This window comes from Nelusetta ayraudi, unplaced genomic scaffold, assembly GCF_046127955.1.
Source record: "Nelusetta ayraudi isolate G7.1 ecotype Tasmania unplaced genomic scaffold, CSIRO-AGI_Nayr_v1 ptg000059l, whole genome shotgun sequence".
Taxonomy (NCBI): domain Eukaryota; kingdom Metazoa; phylum Chordata; class Actinopteri; order Tetraodontiformes; family Monacanthidae; genus Nelusetta; species Nelusetta ayraudi.
In genome coordinates this window covers 4230461-4248500 of record NW_027466109.1, presented here as the reverse complement: position 1 = coordinate 4248500, position 18040 = coordinate 4230461, and the positions used below count along the sequence as shown (strand labels likewise).

Below are 18040 nucleotides of genomic sequence, written 5' to 3'. Positions count from 1 at the left end.
TATTCAAAATTAAAGCCTCCCACGAGGGAGGGGTTACCTACCAAACAAAGACCAGCTTCTCCGTTATTATTGTCAAAACCTTTATTGAATTCTCCTCAGAAGTCTGACATGGAGGGATTAAGTGCTTTCACAAGACAAAAGTCAACAGCGATACTGTGATATTGTCACATAGAGAAATTGTGGCATATGATGCAAAAACATGAATACAAAAAGATGTGTAAAAAGAATAATTTGGGTTGGCAACTTGTTGATGGTGCGTCTATGGACTAATTAATGATGGGGTTAAAAGAAGTAAGTAATGGTACTTTACTCAAGCAGTAAAATTAATTGTTCTTTATCATTTTAATACATTCTGACTGTACATTTTTCTGTTGACTGAGGAAGCGGGTTCATCTGTTTTAGTTATTTCCGGAAACTCAAAAACTTTTAATAACATACACATGTACATTTGCCTGTTTGGCCCCCATTTGTCCATGTGGACTGATCTACAATCCATTCCCAACAATAAAAACAAAAACTATTCCTAAGGGTCTACATAGGCAAACTTGATGTTGTACGTGACTTGATGTCCATTGTCCCAAGCGTACAGAACGCCCTCTTTGGGATTGTAGTCAATCTGTGTGGTGTAAGTGTAGTTGTTGGTGAAGGGCATCCTTGGAATCATCTGAGTGTTGGTGTGCGTGTCGAAGGCGTACTCCAGGTTGGCGTCTTTCTTGTTGTAGCTGTCAACAGCGTACAGGACGCCGCACACAATGAAGCAGTTCCCATAGTGGTTCCTCCTCAGCCCGGTTCTCCAGGTGGTCTCGCTCTGCATGCTGAGGTCCGCTGGGTTCAGTCGGCTCAGGACGATCACCTCCTGCAGGAACCCCTCATCATCCAACGCCGGGTAGACGATCCACAGGCCGCTCTCGTCTACGGCGATATTGATGTCTGAGTTACTGCGCCACTCCCACGGCGTCGAGGACTCTTCCACCAGGGCGTCGTGCAGCATGGTCCAGGCGGCCACGTAGCGCTGCCTCAGGTCGTACTTGATGATGTCCCGGGAGAAGGCGCGGCTGTAGTAGAAGGCCCCGTCGTAGACCACGTGGCCCGTGCCAATCCAGTTGTAGGGAAGCTTGTATGAGTTGGTGAAGCGGCCTGGAGAGAGGAGACAACGACAAAAGTGTCAGATTCTAAAAACAGAAATAGGCAGAGAATGTTGGTAAATGGGGACAGACTTTAGCCTTCTCACCAGATTTGAAAACGTCCAAGTTTCTAAACTCCAGGAGGTTATTTCCATAGTAGAAGTTTGTGACGTAGATTTTGTCATTATCAGACATCGGGTCCTTCATCCAAGCTCCTTCAGTCCTGCCATAGGTGTTGTGAGTCACCGGCTCCGAGATAGTGGCCAGAGTGTCCTTGCACTCCTCTGTGTGTGACAGACAAAAAAAAGCTGTGAGCAAATGAATGTGAGAATAATCATGGTTGATTGTATTGTCTAAACTAGGTTGAGTCACAGGAAAGTACAGGACTGCCACAAAAACAACTTTGCTCAGAGGTTCATTGGAACGGTAACTATTCCAATATTTTTTCCTAAACTACATCTTTCACGAGAGCTTGAAAAGAGTCGACATGTTTACTTTCAAACAAAATACAGCACACAATGACAAAATCAAAGAGGATGTTTTTTCCTACCTCTTCTTTTTCAGGGCATATTTCTGATGATGTAGTGACAGTGTGAGTGGAGCAAGGAACCATGTCAACTACATCTTATTTATATGTTTAAAAAAAAGTTTTTTGTTTTGGTAGTTTTTTTTCTATGAATGTTTTGCTCTGCTGCCTCTAGCAGGACTGTGGAAAACATTTGATTCTTAACTAAAACGCTGCAAGTAAAAAGTCTACCAAAGCATCATCCGCGGTCAAGTATTCTGTTTGGAAATTGTTGAGGATTTTGAAAATTGGGGGGAAAATACTTCAAGAACTGTTGTGTCGTTAATTATGACAGGAAGACTGACCAAAGCAAGACAACAGATGTTTTAGATAGAAATGCTTTAAGTTTGGGAATTACACTGGGTTTATGGGAAAGGTGGTTTAAGTTGGCTGGAGGGGCTAAAACCTCCCTGTATATCACGAGTTAAAGTTATTGTCTAAATAACACAGAAAGTGTGTTGAAGGTTTCTGTGAAACGTTGGGTGGCCGCAGCACCAGGCAGTGACAAGAAAAAAAAACAACTGTTTTTCTAAACAGGCTAATTTTTCGCAGCCCAAATTTGCTAAAGGTGTGGGCTAACTTTACTCAGTAGACGGACCGATAAAGTCGAACCAATTAGCAGCGCATGCTGGTGTCACGTCCCACCCTCTCGACCTTTATTCGTCATTTGGGCTGATTTCATTCAATGACAAGAACCGAATGGAATGTCTGACGGGAAAGAGAGAAGTCCTCCCCCCAAAAAACAGAAAACAAAAAAACAAAAAAACAAAAAAAAAACCCAGCGGGTGCTAGCATGAACGAGGTGAATTAGCCCCTTTTATTTTCCGTCAAAGGTGTAATGAGGAAAAGTGGAAGTTTAATGACAGGGTAACAGCAAGCCTAGCTAAGAGTTCGACTGAACGCGATGGTTCTGCTATCACCTGAATACTTGAGGAAGTTTGTGTTCCAGGAAGTCCGTCGACGTGAGCGTCTGTTCAAACAACGTAGGCTCTAGTTTATAAAGTTTTTGACACAGACTCAGCAACGAGCCATTCGAGCCAATAGTTGTGTTGTTAATTAATTTACTCGGTGTGCAATTGACCCAAAGTGGCGTTTCTAATACTCGCAGAAGGCATGTTGTCAGTTGAAGAGTTGTTTGTCTCTGGCACACACACACACACACACACACACACACACACACACCAATGTGTAATTCTGGAATTCTGGCTGTGGAAATCTGTCAAATGGTGTGTGGGTGGGTGGAGAGATAAAAATGTATTTATATGTGTTTAGCACAAATTTTTATGGTCTTTCCACCTAATTTTAGATATGTGTGAATCTATCTATCTGTCTATCTAAATAAATAAATTATGACGTGTTAATTGTACAACTATGTGAACTATATAATGAGTATAATTTACCCGTCAGGCCACCCAACCGATTGCACCACGAGCCGCCACTGTTGCTTATCCCCTGTTAACATCAGTGCGTCTGCACGTTGACAGCAGCACTGAGCTCAATGCACTAATTTGTCTGCGGATTCGGCCGCTAACAAGCCTTCCTTTCACGCATGCTGAGGTCAACTCACTGGGTTTCCTCTCTCCAGATTCCTCCTGCCTCTGCATCGGCTCATCCAGCACCTCTCGCTCCTCCTCCCAGCTCATTCTGTGTGTCCGCTTGATTTGCTCGGCCTGCTCGGTGGTGGTCGTTGTGGTGGTGGTGGTGGTGGTAGTTGTGGCAGTGGTAGTGGTGGTAGTCGCGGTGGTGGTTGGAGTCGTAATGGCAACTGTAGTATCTGGTAGAGATGTGGTGCTTCCCTGTGTGCTGGGTGGCACTGTTGATACCCGAAAGGAGTTGGATTGTGATTCCTCCTCTGGTTCCACGGTGGCAGCTGGTGTGGAAGGAGCTGGCGTGGAAGCTTTCACGATGTGTGTCGGCGACGTTGTTGCTGCAGCACCGTGGGTGGTGACGGTCACGGTAGAGAAAGACACGGTAGCCGAAGGCTCAGTGGTCGGGTTTGGACTGGGGTTAATTGGCTCAGCTGTTGTGCTCTTGGGTATGTTTTCTGTTGGATGTTGCGACCCCAGGCTGGAGGTTTCCATCACTGCAGCTCGTGAGTCTTCTACGTTCTCACTGGGCTGAGTTGTGCCCCTCGTGGTCTCTATTGTCTCTGTGTGTGAAGAAGTGCCGGCTGGGTGGGGAAGAAAGTGTGAAGGAAGTTTGGAGGTTTCCACAGTGACCCCTTGAGTGTTTGGAGGTGTAGAATCAGTGACTCTGGTTGGACCCAACATTTCTGATGTGTCACTCTGAACATCTGCGGAAACATCTGCCGCTTGGCTTCCAGCAACGGCGATGAAGTCATTCTGAGTCCTTGAGAGGAGGTTGGTTTCTTCCACTTTGGTTTCTTCCACTTTGGTTTCTTGACCTTGCAGCTTGGATTTGTATAAAGTGCGAAGGGATTTCTGGCCCGCCCTTGTCCTGGGGAGAGGCACTTTGTGTTGTAGAAGGTTCTCCTCAATTAACAGATTAATTGGGCCGTCGCCACTGAATCCGTCATACTCAAACACTAAAATGTGAAGGAAAATTCATTATCAACACGGTACATCTTTTAAAAATCCTGGAGAATCAAGTTTGGATGGAACACCTACGGTTCTCCCCGGGGTCCCCGTCATCTGCCACCATGGGGTCTGGCTCCGATTTGTAAAAAGTCATTCCTCTGATGATCATTCCATTGGGCCCAGTCTTTGGAACCTGCAGAGTCTCCTTATTAGCCGTAACCTTTGGAGAGGCCGCTGGTTTGACATCAATGATCTGAGTAGAATCGCCTCTCTGCAGGAGGGACTGATCTTTTCCAATGAACCTCTCCTCAATCCTTTGCTGTTTGGGACCAGAGATATACAGAAACATTCTTGAGGTTGGAAATATGTAACGTACAGTAGTAAACAACCAAGGTGTTGGGTTTGAACCTTCATTTTCGATTTTAAGGGCTGATAAAGAGTTTCTACTGTTACATAAGTGTGTCAGAGGTCTGTCAGTTGCTCATTCTGCATTAGCCATATGGGGGAATATTTACGCATGACTTCATCCAGGAATTGCATCACGCTGTGTGGAATGCGTGAATGAACGCAAGAGCTCTAATGTACACCCCACACAGGTACTCAATAGTGATTTTTTTTTGTAGACCCTGATAGTACGAAAATTGTTGTTTTGTTGTTTTTTTAAAAAAAAAAAACACTGTTACATCTCCGTTTTTTTTTATTGTTATTATTATACCACCTATGATGTTGGGGTGCAATCACAAAACCCTGAGCAGATCCGCATTCTCGATTTCTGTAGATTTTTAGTGGTGAAATACGCCTCAGAATCACTACGATACCACTTATATTTTGTTAGAGCTGTTGGTATTTAAAAAAAAATAATAATAAAAATCTAACTGTATTTCGGTTTTGCATGTAGAGTTTTCCACCTTATGTTGCTGCGACATCAGCCAAGATGAGATACTTGCCTCTGGGTTTCGATATACGGCAGCCCCGCTGACTTCATTGACAACCTTCTCGCCTTGGAGCTGCTGTGTGGGACGTGTGGGTGGGACTTCCGTCAAATGAGCCTGGGTCGGAGGGCTGTCCTGGGACTTTGCTGCGTCCGTTAAGCCATCCAGAGGCACCGCCTACATGCAGTCGTGGACGGATTGTGATATTACAGACACTCCTCATGTTACAATGGACATCAGCCAAAGTCCTGAACAGACGTAATTACGAACAGAGGGAAAATCTGGACCTTCTTGTTTGCAGTGATTCTTTATTTTTGGGAGGGGAGTCGAGCCAAAGTTAGCATCAAAGGTCCATACGTTCTACTTGTATTGAATCGTAACGGTGAATTATAACATTGGCAGTGTAACTAATCCTGGATCATGACACTGCACTGCTCCAACAAGCATCTTTGCTCCCTGACATCACTGCGTGTCCACTCCTCCTCCACAACTGACCTCCACACTGGCCGTAACCAAGACACAGCTGGAGCTAATAAAACCAACAATGGATACGCTTTGATTTACACTTTGGCTTTACGAACAGCACTTGTGTGTCGACGACGAGGACGAGTCTGTAAAAGAAAAGGGGTCACTTCAGACCCGAAAGTTGCCACTGTCTGTTTAAACCGCCGAACCAGTGTTGTGTGAAATGGCATTAGCAAGCCTGCTGATTGGGAGGTCGCTCGGGACAAAGTTGGTTCAGAGAATGAAAAGAAAGAGTTTAACAGAGAGCTGAGGTGAGATCCAGAAAACTGCAAGTTGTTCCAGTTGAGAGCAAACTCAATTTGTTATTCCGTATATTCCTGTTTGGTGGCACAGGCACAGCACATTCATCCAGATGTTTTCACTTTTGTTCGGGTGATTGATATTCTGAATGGGTATGTGAATCTGACGTAGGTTTTTATTGCACCTGCTTGGATGAGTAAGATTCATGATTTATGAAGAGCTGGTACAAAGACCTTGGTTCTAGCAACTCCACATGCATCCCATGGTTTACTGCAACAGGATGAATCATCTCATTTGAGATGACATGTCTGCTTAAAATTGCTTTCCTTCACCAAACAATAACATTAGTTCATTGCTTATTCTTTAAGTCAAATTAAAAATGATGATGTATTGTCCTATTTTTCATCCTATTGTGTGTTCTTGAAGTTTTAGAATGTGGAACAAATTGGCTCAAATACTCCTCAGCGTCCGCTGTTAACCCTCGACTTGTCAGGTCTGAAACATGGTTGCACCTGAGTTATGATCTCAGTGTGTCCGGAACATAACAAGCGGCCATCAGCCTTGTGGATGAAAAGCCTCTGAAACTACTTTCTGGTCCGTCACAATTGGGCAACTCCCTGACTGTACCTTCTCAATGCGATCCATGCGATCCAGCAGCTTGTTGGTGACGGAGTGCAGCTTCAGGAGGTCCATACCGTAGAAGGAACCCTCCAGCAGCTCCAGGATGGTCGAGAGCTGGAACGAGCAAAAGGAATTCCGGCATCAGGCTTCACCAATTCGACACGCCGTTCGTAAAAGCAGGCCTACCCCCCGAAAAACTCCTCCAAACACTGACTCCAAAGTTATGGATTTTTTTTTTTTTTTTTAAGTAGAAAAAAAAAAGTGATGTTGTGCTTCATTAAGTCGAAGAATCAAGTAAATCCATACACCCGGGGGATCCAGGCATCGCTAACTATTAACAGCCACTTGGCAGAAGCACAGGTTGGGGGGCAGTTGAGAGGATGTCTGGGACTGATCAAGCAGCGGGATGACGGTGGGACACTGCACCTTGACATCCTCATTCCCAGCCTCCCTCAGCCTTTTCAGCCTGTACTCTCCCTCGCACGGGTTGACCGCCGACGGAGGAGCGATGCAGGCGCACTTGCAGTCTGGCCCGGACGTGATAGTCTCCACGGTGTAGAAGTCGTGTGCGTCGGCGCCCCCTTCTTCGAGTCGTCGGCAGGCGCTCCTGCTCAGGGGTCTGACAACACATTTACACCGACAGTCAGAGCCTTCCGAGAGGGCTTTCACTTTGTCATAATCACCCAGCAGCTACAAAGACAAAGAGGACGGATGTGTTTTCCAGCACGCTCATTCAAATACGTTTGAAATTGTTGTTTACGCACAAAAGAAATGTGCAACAAAAGCACAAACAAACAGAAACAAACGTGGGCCTACCTTGGAAAGAAGGTTCTCGTGACCGTCCGCCTCCTCATGCAGAAGGTCATTTCGCTCTGTGTCGCTCTCAAACTGCGCTTTGGGAGCTTCGTCCTGCGTCTGTGGCGCCGCGGAGCACCGCGGACCGAGCGCACAGCACACCGCGACGATTACGCACAACCTGTACATGTCGTCAAGCTCACAGAGCGTCGGTAAAAAATAAAAATAAAAATAAAAAAAGTGATAATATTGAAGCTGCGCTACCCGGCGCTGCCTGTGACTAATCAAGTGAGCTGCCAAGAAAATATCATAGCCAGCATGGGGCGAAATCTGAAATAAGCAGAGGTGTCTTGACGGGATGCAGCTCCGTGATCAGGCTCTGCAGCGCAGCGCCATCCTCTCCATAGTGACAACGAGCGCGGGCTGACGTGAGCTGCACCAGAACAGCAGCGGAGCGCAGCCGGCATCTGCGCTGACAGGAGGCGGATCTGAGAGAGCGGGCGAGGAGGAGCTGGAGCTGCTCCAGACCAGTGTTCAGACACGATGTGGCGTCAAATCAACAACAGTCGTTAAGCAAATGATGGCGGAGGGCCCCGGCCGTCTCCTGCATTTCATGTTGGATTAAGGAGGAAATTTAGGTTCGCAGAGCAGCATATGTGCGCAGCACTTGCCAGGAGGCCAGGACCACATCCTGGCCACAGTCGTTTTTGCTGCAGTTCATGTGCAAGTTGGGGTTTTGCTGCCTCCAAGTGGCAATGAGCTGCAATCAGAACACTACAAAGTTTGTTTTGTTTTGAATCTAGTTGGGGGGTTTTTGTGTTGTTTTTTTGTCTTTATTTACATTTGCAAGGCACGGTTCATACATGAAGAGGAATTCATCAGGGTAGTGGATGAGTTTTGACTTTAGAAGACGGTGCCTAGGAAGTCTGTTCAAGGCAGAAGGTGATATCTGTAGTCTTAAAATGGTTACCAGAAAAAAATCAGGATCTTGTGGTTATACAAATGTAATAGTTCTGCCATGTGATCATTATCCATAGGAAAACAATCAATGTTTAGCATACATCATTTATAAAAAAAAATTACAGTAGGTAGCATTGAAATTGCAGAAATGCTGAAAGATTCTCCATGAACTCGAGTTTTCTTCATTACTAAGCCAAAAATCCCAAGTCTAAAAAATAGTGTTTCATAGAACAGTGTCACTTTGTAAAAGTGTATTTTCCATCATAACATTCAACAGAAGTATTTTAAAATGTTCTAAAACTTGATTTAAAAAAAGCCTCTGTCTTTGTCAGACACTGGTCTCGCCTGAGGACGACCGAGAGAGGTCTGCACGGAAACTGAAAGATGGGCAGTAGGTAGAGTTTGCTGCTGGAGTAAACGCTAAAAAAAGGGATCGCTCATGTCCATGGGCATTCATCACGTTCCATCCTTTTGTCTGCTGCCACAGGCAGAATGAGGTGAGAGATGCGACTCCACAGTCCGCCATACTTGTCTCGGTCCATCCGGTCAAAAGATATCTGATGACCGCCGCTGAGGAACTTCTTCTGAAGGTGGTCGTCCACCATCTCCTCCACAGCGCTCAGAGTGCTCTTGGGAGGAATCTCCTCCTCGTCCTCCAGGAGAACGGTGAAGATCAGGAAGGTCCTCTTGTAGGCGGCGTTCTCGTGGTCGCAGTAGCGGTAGAAAATGAGGGTGGAGCCTGGGGGCAGCTCCTCGAAGCGGTGGATGACGGCCACCGGCTTGTCCCCCTCGAAGGCGACCTGCAGTTTGCTGTCAATGTCCAGCTTCACCTGGTCGCTGTCCTGGCTGGCTGTGCTTGCTCCATCGATGTGGAGGACGGAGGCGTTGTGGGCGGCGGAAAAGGTGGAGGCCAGGCCGTAAGCCAGGCAGCGCATCGTCCGCTCCCCCCTGACGCCCGCCGTCAGGATGAGGCTGACCGGCTCTGTGGGCTGGGCCGTCTGCAGGTGTCTGAGCAGGTGGATTCTGCTCCTGGTCCACAGCTCAGCGCGCTGGTTGGGGAACTGGCCTTTTAGTTTCTCCAGGTGCCCGAGGAAGATGTCTATCTGCCGCAGGGCTTCTTTGGGACGTGGGAGTTCAGGCTTGATGAGGGTTTGCACGAGGATGGCGGCGACCACCACGAGACAAATGCCCCACAGGAACCTTTTACTTCCTGCGCAAGACATGAGACGGAAAAAAAAAGCTTTGACTTGGACAGAAATAAGTTGTTCATGAACTAATTGTTTGTAATAAACAAGATTACCTGGAAGACTTTGGTCACCAGCCAAGTCTTGATGTTGAGCAGTCGGGCCAATGCTTTCGATATTCTCTACTGATCTGTCCATCTTCTCATTCGACATTTCCTGTGAGGAGTTCCTCTGCTTTTGAACAGAGTGGTCTCCCAGACCTTCTCATCACCAGGGGAAAATAATGCAGTTACAGCACATTTTAATTTAATTTAAGTTATTCTACATAGGCTCAGTACAGCAAAAAGATCCTAGACAATGCCACAATTTCCAAGAGTTGTGTGTTAAGAATACAGACTTACTGTCTATGTTGTCTGTAACCACTTTATTAGAGCTAGCATCAGGTCCGTCTTCCTCAGGTTCTGGTTCCGTTTCCTCCTTCTGCTCTTCTTCTAATAAAATACCAATTTTATAAATTACCAACCACATCATGAGCAGCATCTCAGCTATGATATCTGAATTAACTCAACGACTTCTGGTTAGATGGGAGTCATTTCTAAAGGGCATTAAACTCATTTTGTCTCAAACAAACTCAATCCAGTATTCACACAAGCCATTTATCCTTATTTAAGGAGTCTAGTACTTGTGATACAAGCTGGATCTTTCTCTGTAGAAAAGGAAAATACACACAGATAAGAGACAAAGGATAAAGTGACAAGCTCACCTGCAGGACTTTGATCACACACCGAGTCTTCATGCTCAGAGGTCCTGCTGATGGTTTCAGTGCATACTGTTGGTCTATCAGTCTTCTCTTCAAGTGGCTTTTCCTGTGAGGAGTTCCTCCGCTCTTGATTGCCAGAGTGGACTTCATCTTCTGAATGGGGAAAATGTGGATACGGCATAATTAAAAAAAAAAAAGAAAAAAAAAAAAAAGAAGAAGAAGTTCTGCCTGGTTTTGTCATAATCATAGTCAATGTCATAGTTTATGTTTTTAAACTAGCTCTTATGTTCGTGTACTGGTTTTAGAGTGGCTAAATATGACTTTCTGGTCAATCAAATGTTGCCACTTGTTCCTGTGTGCAACTCTCACAAGATCACTTACTGGAGATCTCACTCGTCATCACCTCCGACTCTGCTGACGTGACAGTGTTGACACTTTGATCTCCATTATCACTCTGTGGCAGGGTACTGTTGTCATTCTTGGCCAATACTTCTCGATCACAGTCTGTAGAAACACAATGGTTTTGTCCACGCTTTAAAATGACAGTAACATGTAAAAGATTCAACACAATATTAGTGTTTAATACATTTAAGTGCAAAGAACACAGAAGTAGATACTAACTGTCTGGTTCCCCGTCTTTATTTGCGTTGTCCCTTGTCACTGGATCAATGAAGGCAGATGATGATAAGGTAGAATAATGAGAGACAATGACTCACATTTCGATTAGTATAAAATGCATCAGCTCGGTCAAAATAACAAGTGAAAATAGATCATAAACATCTGATTAGTGTTACCCTGCGTGGACACTTTCTCTTGAGAGAGCTCAACATCTGAGGTAACTCCAGCTGATTCCTGTTCCTTTCCATCATTTGCTGGGAGGGGGTGCTTAGCTGCTGAACTCTTCTCATCCGAGCCGACATCTAAGGAAACAGGTTACTTCAAATCAGGTACGGCTTAAACGTAATTCTATCTGCTTTATTGGTGTGTTGACCCTTGGAATACCTGTCGGGTGGCTGGGGGTAACATCTGCCATGTCTCCGAATGGGCGCACTTCTCTCAGGGTGACCAAGACCTATACAAGTCAAGACAGGAGCGCGTTCGTTTACGAAAAAATGTTGTAATCGATCCAAGGTTCAGCCACCAGCCCCGTTGTCGACTTTCTATCGTAAGTCAAAACCGCAAAGTAACCGCTAACTGCTACAGTTAATTGTTCGAAGCATATGATATAGAATAATAATGAGTTGACGTTATGTATGTTTATAAGAACCGCTCTTGTACAGTATAAATAGTATAAATCAGTACAAAGAGTAATTTGCGTACTTAGCAGAACAACTTGTAGTCAGAAGTGCAAAGTGCGAGCAGTGGTGGTTATCTGGTCACCAACCTAACCGTCGATTAAGCTAGCAGGTATATTTAGCTTGGCGTTAAACACGACTTTAACATCAAGCTGAACGACACATTTCAGTCAGAAAATCGTAGTTTTCTATTTAGGCCAAGTACCAAACGTATTACTGCTTAAGAAACTTACCTTCAAAAATTCCCAAACTACATAGTGATCTTTATCATAATGTTCCTTTTTTTTTGGTGCGATATGGACGTCGCTCTGACAGCTCACCAGTCGGAACGTTTTTAGCAGCACTTGTGTGCCTACGGGTCATGGTGCGTGGCCGGACGCATATCCGGAAATAACTTTGCAAGCAGTTTGCACGCGAGGACTCTGTTTAAAAACATAACATTATTAAAAGCATGTATCTTTATTTATTGTTCAAGTTGTTTAACCTGGAAAAGAGAGATTGTTTTAAAATTATAAGCATAAGGTGAGGAACGTGACTGCGAACCGAATTGGCGCTGTAAAAGCAGGAAGTTGCGTCTCCAGCGCTCGCTTTGCGGTCCACATCCTGTTACTTTAATAATAAATCCGTTGACTAAAGAACAAGGAAGTCGCTTGCTGCTCTGTGTTACCACGATGCGCCGTCGGTTTCCTTAACTTTTTTTTTTTTTTTTTTGCTGCTTTTGTAGCTGATCTCAAATGGATTCTGATGTCTCAGAAAACACGATCCTGAGACGATCATCGAGGCTCTCAACGAAAGGTGAGTACGACGACGATCCTGACATTTAGGGCTAGGTTAGCTTATTGCTACAGCTAGCTGTCGTGAAGTTATCTACACTTTGACAGCTCCATTTGAGGGTTATCATGTCACTTTATATTTAAAACCAAATTGTGGCCGAGTAGGATTTATTTATTTCTGTTCACTTTCCTGGATATACCATTGAAGCGACCCCTAGACCTCCTATAAGAATTGCCGGGAAACGGAAAAACTCTGCGCCCGTTGCTCCTGTCAATGGTTCCGAAGATGTGGTTAACGGATCCGAGGACGAAGGTGTGAATGGATCACTCATTTAAATACGAGTATGAACCATCAGATCTGCTCGCAGCCCAGTGTAACACGTTTTTTTGCTTGCTTGCTTTTACAGGATCCCCAGGAAAGAAGAGTCGTCTGGAGCCTTGTGAAAACCCGTCTGACACTGTTGACGAGAATGAGATGGAAGTTCAGGAAGGTGCAAAGGAACAGCCTCAAGATGCAGATATGGATATTGGCCAGGATTCCTCCCCACCTCGTAGCCCTAATACCGCTCCACCAGCAACATCCAGAGGTTAGACCTGCAAGTGCTTGATGCTTCCATGAGTGTTTCTTACATTCAGCTATCAAAATGATAAAATGGATCTCCAACACAATACAAATTTCCATTGAGAAGTAGTTATTTTGCCATTAACACACTTTTTCCTCTTAAACTACACCAAATGTACAGTAAGGCAGCAAGTTTTCTTTGCCTGTCTTTAGATTTTAGATTCCTTTCTTTTTCGTCATTTGTAAGTGAAAGCTGTTCCATCTCTGGATTATATTAATTGTCTTCTCCTTGTCTCCTCGTCTGTCTGTTTTTCCTCATTAGGCTCCCATGGCGATGGATTTCTAATCGCCCCTGTGTCCTGTCAAAGTTGTAATGAAGGTAATGAAGGAAAATGCTTCACTCTGCTATCGATTGCTTGCAGCAAAGACGCTTACTCCCTTTTGTTTGTGTCCAGGAAAACCTTCTACAGGGGAACCTTCAGCTTCCAACAAATCACACATACAAACCAGATCATCATCAGGGTCATCATCTTCACAGATTAGCCACCATGATCTGGGTCCAAAGTATGGTATGGAAATGTACCGCAGGAACAAAAGTATGATTATCACTGACAAAAGACAGCATTAGAAACTAATTCTCTTCTTCAGTTCGCTGAACTCCTTGGAAAGTGATTGCACTTTTGCACTCATACATTTTGCCTAATCTCCAGCTTTGCCACCAGTTAATCACCACACTCCGACAGTTTCCTCCTTGGGAAGCGCACCACGGCATCGTTTCTATGACGGTCCACCCCTTAAAATCCCAGCGGTGTCCGTTCTGCCGAAGGATCCAGGTACTGCAGCTTCAGCACTAAACGGCAGCCTTGGAAACACACCATCGATCATCAGCATTCACCTAACGCACATCTTCCTCTTTTTCAAAGGGAAAAATAAAGCTTCTGTTGAACGGGAAAGTGCTACCGGTTCCTCCAGAGGTAAGCTGTCCTTTGCACTCTTAGCAGACAAACATACACAACTACTGACTTTCACCTTTGCGCCATTGGAATGTCGTCTTGCAGGATTTATCTGGCTTCTCTGCCAGTCGCTTGTCCTGCTGCTCTTCACATCTGCCGTCATCCTGCTGGCGTACAAGATCGTCCCTTCACTCCGAACGTCCGCAGTCAGCCCAACGCCCCCGTCTGCCTCCGTGAACGCCACGTCGTTTTTGTACAGCTTGTCTCTCCTCCAAACCCAGTTCGCCAACCAGCGGCCTGATTTGTGGAAGAGGAGCAGGATCCACCTGGAGACGCACCTCAAAGCGGCTCAGCCGAAGGAGCCGGTCAGTCTGATCCTGGCTGCCGGCCTCCGAGCCGAGAGGACACTGCGCTGCCTGGCGCAGGGTCTGGCCTCGTCCTTCTCCTCGGCACTGAACGCCTCCGTCCTCCACTTGGACGGGGCCAGCACAGCCAGCTTGGACAGCGACCGGGTGAAGCTGGACATTGACACGCAGCTCCGCGCGGCTTTCGAGGGAGACAAGCCGGCGGCCGTCATCCACCGCTTCGACAGCCTGCCCCCAGGCTCCACCCTCATCTTTTACCGCTACTGCGACCACGAGAACGCCGCCTACAAGCGCGCCTTCCTCCTGTTCACCGTGCTGTTGCCCAAAGACGAGATCGACGGCGAGTTGAAGCTGACGGAGGTGGAGGAGGTGGTGCAGGACTACGTGAAGAACAAGCTGGTGCCCTCCGTCCAGCACGCCGGCTTCAACATGATGGACATGGACAAGTTTGGCGGCCTGTGGAGCAGAATCTCGCATCTCATCCTGCCGGTGTTGTCGGAGGAGGACGTGGAGAAGAACGGCTGCTGAAGGAATCAGAAGACCAATCTGGACCAGCCACGTCCGTTTTTACACTGTGCAGCAGGAACAATGAAGAAGCAGGTTCGTATATCTCGTGTGCCGAGTTAAATTTTACAGACTATGGTTTTTTGATTTAATTATTGTTTCTGAAGAATTCGTCATTCCATCACCTTGACATATGATCAAATGTGTCAAGTTCCGTGTTAACAATTCCCTTCACTCTAAAGCTTTGTTTTTCATTTTAGGTTATTTTTGAAACTTAAGTGTTAAAACCTGATGTCATGAACTCTAGCTCTGACAACGGTGTATGTCATATAGCATTGGCAGGGTGTACATCATTTTTGAAGGTTTGCTTTTTGGCTTGTACTTTGATGAACAGCACTTACGTATTATTCTCACCGTTTTAAAATGATTTTTTTTTTTACATTGACTGACTGATTGATCTTCTTTGATTGTTAATTTATTTCCAATTTATTTCCCACTCCAGACAATTAGATGTCTTGTCAATCTGATTGGTTTGTCCTTTTGTATACAATGCTTAAATGGCTATAAGGCCCAATAACGAGTGGCATTTATTATCTTAAATAGTGTTTTTTACAGTTTTCTTTTTTTTTTATCTGAGAGTTTGTATTTGTGTCTCTTTTCCACATTGGATTATATTTTGTTTGCTGTTTGTATAGTGGATACACTTAAAACATGTCAAAAACATTTTTCCACTGTTTCTGGCTTTCACAGTTTTGACTAAGAGATAGGAATTTAAAAAACAGCAGGTCATAATATGTGCCTTGAATACTTCTGTAAAAATCAAAGTTTAGATTTGAAAAAACAAAACAAAAACACAGTTACATGATTCTCACAGGTGCCACTATTCAGATTTGTGAGGATTTCTTTTAAAAAAAGATATTCAGCAGTGTTGTCATTAATATCACTTTTTTCTCTACAATATGAGATTCATTTAGCCACTATTGTATGAAATGAACATTTTCAATAAATATTATTTTGGTAATTAAATTATTTTCTTCTCCAGCGATTTATGATTTCGTAAGAACCATATGACTTGATGTTGAGATATAAGACAACCAAGAAGGTTCCCCCTCATTAACACTCTCGTTAAAAGACCCTTAAAAGTCTATTCATCCTTAACAGGGTCCTGTTACATTCGGTATCAGGAGAAATTCTGTCAGTCAAATTATTTTCGTCATTTCAACAATGCCGGATGCAGACTCGTCACGGCCGAAATTAACCGTTGTGGGTTGTTTTTTTTTTTATAACCAGCAGATGGCAGTGTGCAACATTGAATCAATAGGAGTCAAGCCTGGGCAGTTGGGTTTTCCTTGCTCCCTTTTTTCTTTGCGATTTGCTCCACTTTTGTGTTTATCACTGCTCGCGCTCATTTTTATGCCGTTTTCCGTTCGGTTGACAGCTGATTAATAATGCCGCAACCACCCCTGTATCTGTATGTAGTGGTTCCGTCCCGGCCCCAGTGGGTCCCGGTCTCGGGGGCAGCCCCACCCCCCTCCCAGTGCTGTCACTCAACTCCCCAGAAATGAGGAAAGTCACTTCTTACTTTCAAGGTACGATTGAGTCACAGTTACGGCGAACCACTCTGTTCGATTTGAAGCACTCCCCTCCTTCGCGATTCCGTTGCACAGATGTTTTTTTTTTTGTACAACATACATTTTGTCTTTGTTGTGTATGCTACAGACGTGGGTCTCGTGTCGTACCACGACGCACAGCTGTGCGGTATTTGTTCGCCCTCTGGGAACTGAGCCAGGGAGAAATTCAGACCCAGAGACTCGAAGTTCTGTTTGCAATAAGCCGAGCCGATGGGATCTTGAGTGCGTAGCGTGCGTGTGTGTGTGTTGTCACAGTTTTATGGAGCTTTGCCTTTGCCAGCTGTGTAAACCGTAGCTGGCCACACTGCCGACTGTGTCAGCACACTCAGACGTGGACGGAGGAGAAGGGTGGCGGTGGTGGTGGTGGTTCTGCAGACGAGGGGAAATAAGAACCTCCACCATGAAGTTTTTTCAAGTGTTGCTGAAAACATTGCATCCTGGCTGTTAATGTTCAAATCACTTTGTCCTCTGGCATCATGTCAGGCAGCTAGCCGGGCGAGGAGGAAGTGCCAGAGTCTGGGCCGCAGCGAGGTGATTGGTGGGCCTAAAAAAAGAGGCGCGGCGGCAGCAGCAGCACTGGACAACAGGACAACAGAGAGAGGAAGTGGTGGAAGGAAGCAGAGGAAGACCAGTTCACTCCAAGTCCATCCAGGCCGACAGCATAAAGCCGTTCCACCCATTCATCCTGCCCCACCCCCCCAGTCACCATTCATTCCCAGATGTCACCTCGAGTCCAGCTGCCCCCCACTCACCTCCACTCCTCCGATTTATCGCCTCTGATGATTAGGAAGGAATTTGGGTGTTTGATGTTCATTTCTAGGCCACGGGCTCCAATGAGTCACTTCTCCAATATAAACAGGCATTAGGCGGAGACTTAATGCATTCTTGTGTGTCGGTGCTCCGGAGGAATTCCTCACGCTGAGTCAGAGCGGCGGTGGTCTGAATCACGACCACTGCCGCCGCCGTGATATTTTCTCCCTGGAGACTCAGCCGGTAGTCTGTCGGTGATGGTTGGTTTTGCCTCACGTGTCGCTGAGTACAATGTAGTCATTTGGCACAAGAATGAGATGACCGTCGGGTCAGACTGTCTAAATGGTATCAAATACCAATGCGATACGAAGTTCTGGGGGAACCAGTGGAGGCGAAGATGAAAAAGAAAATGGCTGAATTAAATACTTTTACATTTGCGATGTTGCAAAGAGTGAAAGCCCGTCTGATTTGTCTCTATATTTTTAGATGAAACCCAAGCAGTGTGGTCCTGACTCGAAGGTTCAAGTCTCTGAAATTTCTGTTGAGTGTGTTTGCCATTGAGTAACTCTGCCGGATGCTCCTCTGACACTGTTATTGTTCCTATGGCTGTTTATTTACCAGAGAGAGAGAGAGAGAGAGAGACCGCCATACAGCTCGTATGGTTTGAACTTAGACCTGCTGTTGTGCCACTTCACAGAAAGCTGAATCAGTAACTTTATTTAACAAACCAAAAAAGACATCAGCACATCTGAATGGTGAGTCACATTTCGTGTCGTGAAAACATAAAAAAAAAAAAAAAAGAAAAGGGGGGGGGCGGCGTCTGGATCTGTTGACATTTATCTCGCAAACTTTAATGGGATTTCAAATGAGCCTTTGGAGTGAATGGAGTTGGGAAGTGGCCATGAAAGAGGCCAAAGGTCAACCGTCCTGGAAAATATCTGCTGCGCTTCACACTTCTCCCGAC

The 18040-nt window shown here is 45.4% G+C and overlaps 3 protein-coding genes across 5 annotated transcripts; 1 reads left to right on the top strand and 2 right to left on the bottom strand.

The window, feature by feature from the left end:
* Positions 1-63: 63 nt before the first annotated feature.
* olfml2ba (olfactomedin-like 2Ba) lies at positions 64-8383 on the bottom strand. Its single transcript, XM_076039504.1, has 8 exons — positions 7361-8383; positions 6971-7234; positions 6551-6658; positions 5174-5335; positions 4317-4545; positions 3257-4234; positions 1232-1408; positions 64-1137 (listed from the first exon to the last, which is right to left on the bottom strand). Exons 1-8 carry the CDS (start codon positions 7526-7528, stop codon positions 524-526), a joined length of 2700 nt encoding a protein of 899 aa, XP_075895619.1. The 5' UTR covers positions 7529-8383; the 3' UTR covers positions 64-523.
* A 152-nt stretch (positions 8384-8535) lies between these two features.
* On the bottom strand, positions 8536-11890 carry LOC142897291 (torsin-1A-interacting protein 2-like). 3 transcript variants are annotated; one of them, XM_076039500.1, is made up of 8 exons: positions 11772-11890; positions 11246-11315; positions 10865-11163; positions 10625-10747; positions 10247-10396; positions 9885-9974; positions 9600-9743; positions 8536-9509 (listed from the first exon to the last, which is right to left on the bottom strand). In XM_076039500.1, exons 4-8 carry the CDS (start codon positions 10641-10643, stop codon positions 8737-8739), a joined length of 1176 nt encoding a protein of 391 aa, XP_075895615.1. In that variant the 5' UTR covers positions 10644-10747; positions 10865-11163; positions 11246-11315; positions 11772-11890; the 3' UTR covers positions 8536-8736. The 3 variants fall into 3 exon arrangements, with proteins under 3 accessions (XP_075895615.1, XP_075895616.1, XP_075895617.1); XM_076039501.1 differs by lacking the exon at positions 9885-9974; XM_076039502.1 differs by lacking the exons at positions 10625-10747; positions 10865-11163; positions 11246-11315; positions 11772-11890 and having other exon boundaries at positions 9885-10189; positions 10269-10396.
* Positions 11891-12472: 582 nt separating this feature from the next.
* Positions 12473-15721, top strand: LOC142897290 (torsin-1A-interacting protein 1-like). Its single transcript, XM_076039499.1, has 7 exons — positions 12473-12624; positions 12719-12898; positions 13196-13252; positions 13329-13469; positions 13584-13706; positions 13797-13847; positions 13932-15721. The coding sequence occupies exons 2-7, from the start codon at positions 12787-12789 to the stop codon at positions 14717-14719; spliced, it is 1272 nt and encodes a 423-aa protein (XP_075895614.1). The 5' UTR covers positions 12473-12624; positions 12719-12786; the 3' UTR covers positions 14720-15721.
* Positions 15722-18040: the final 2319 nt, after the last annotated feature.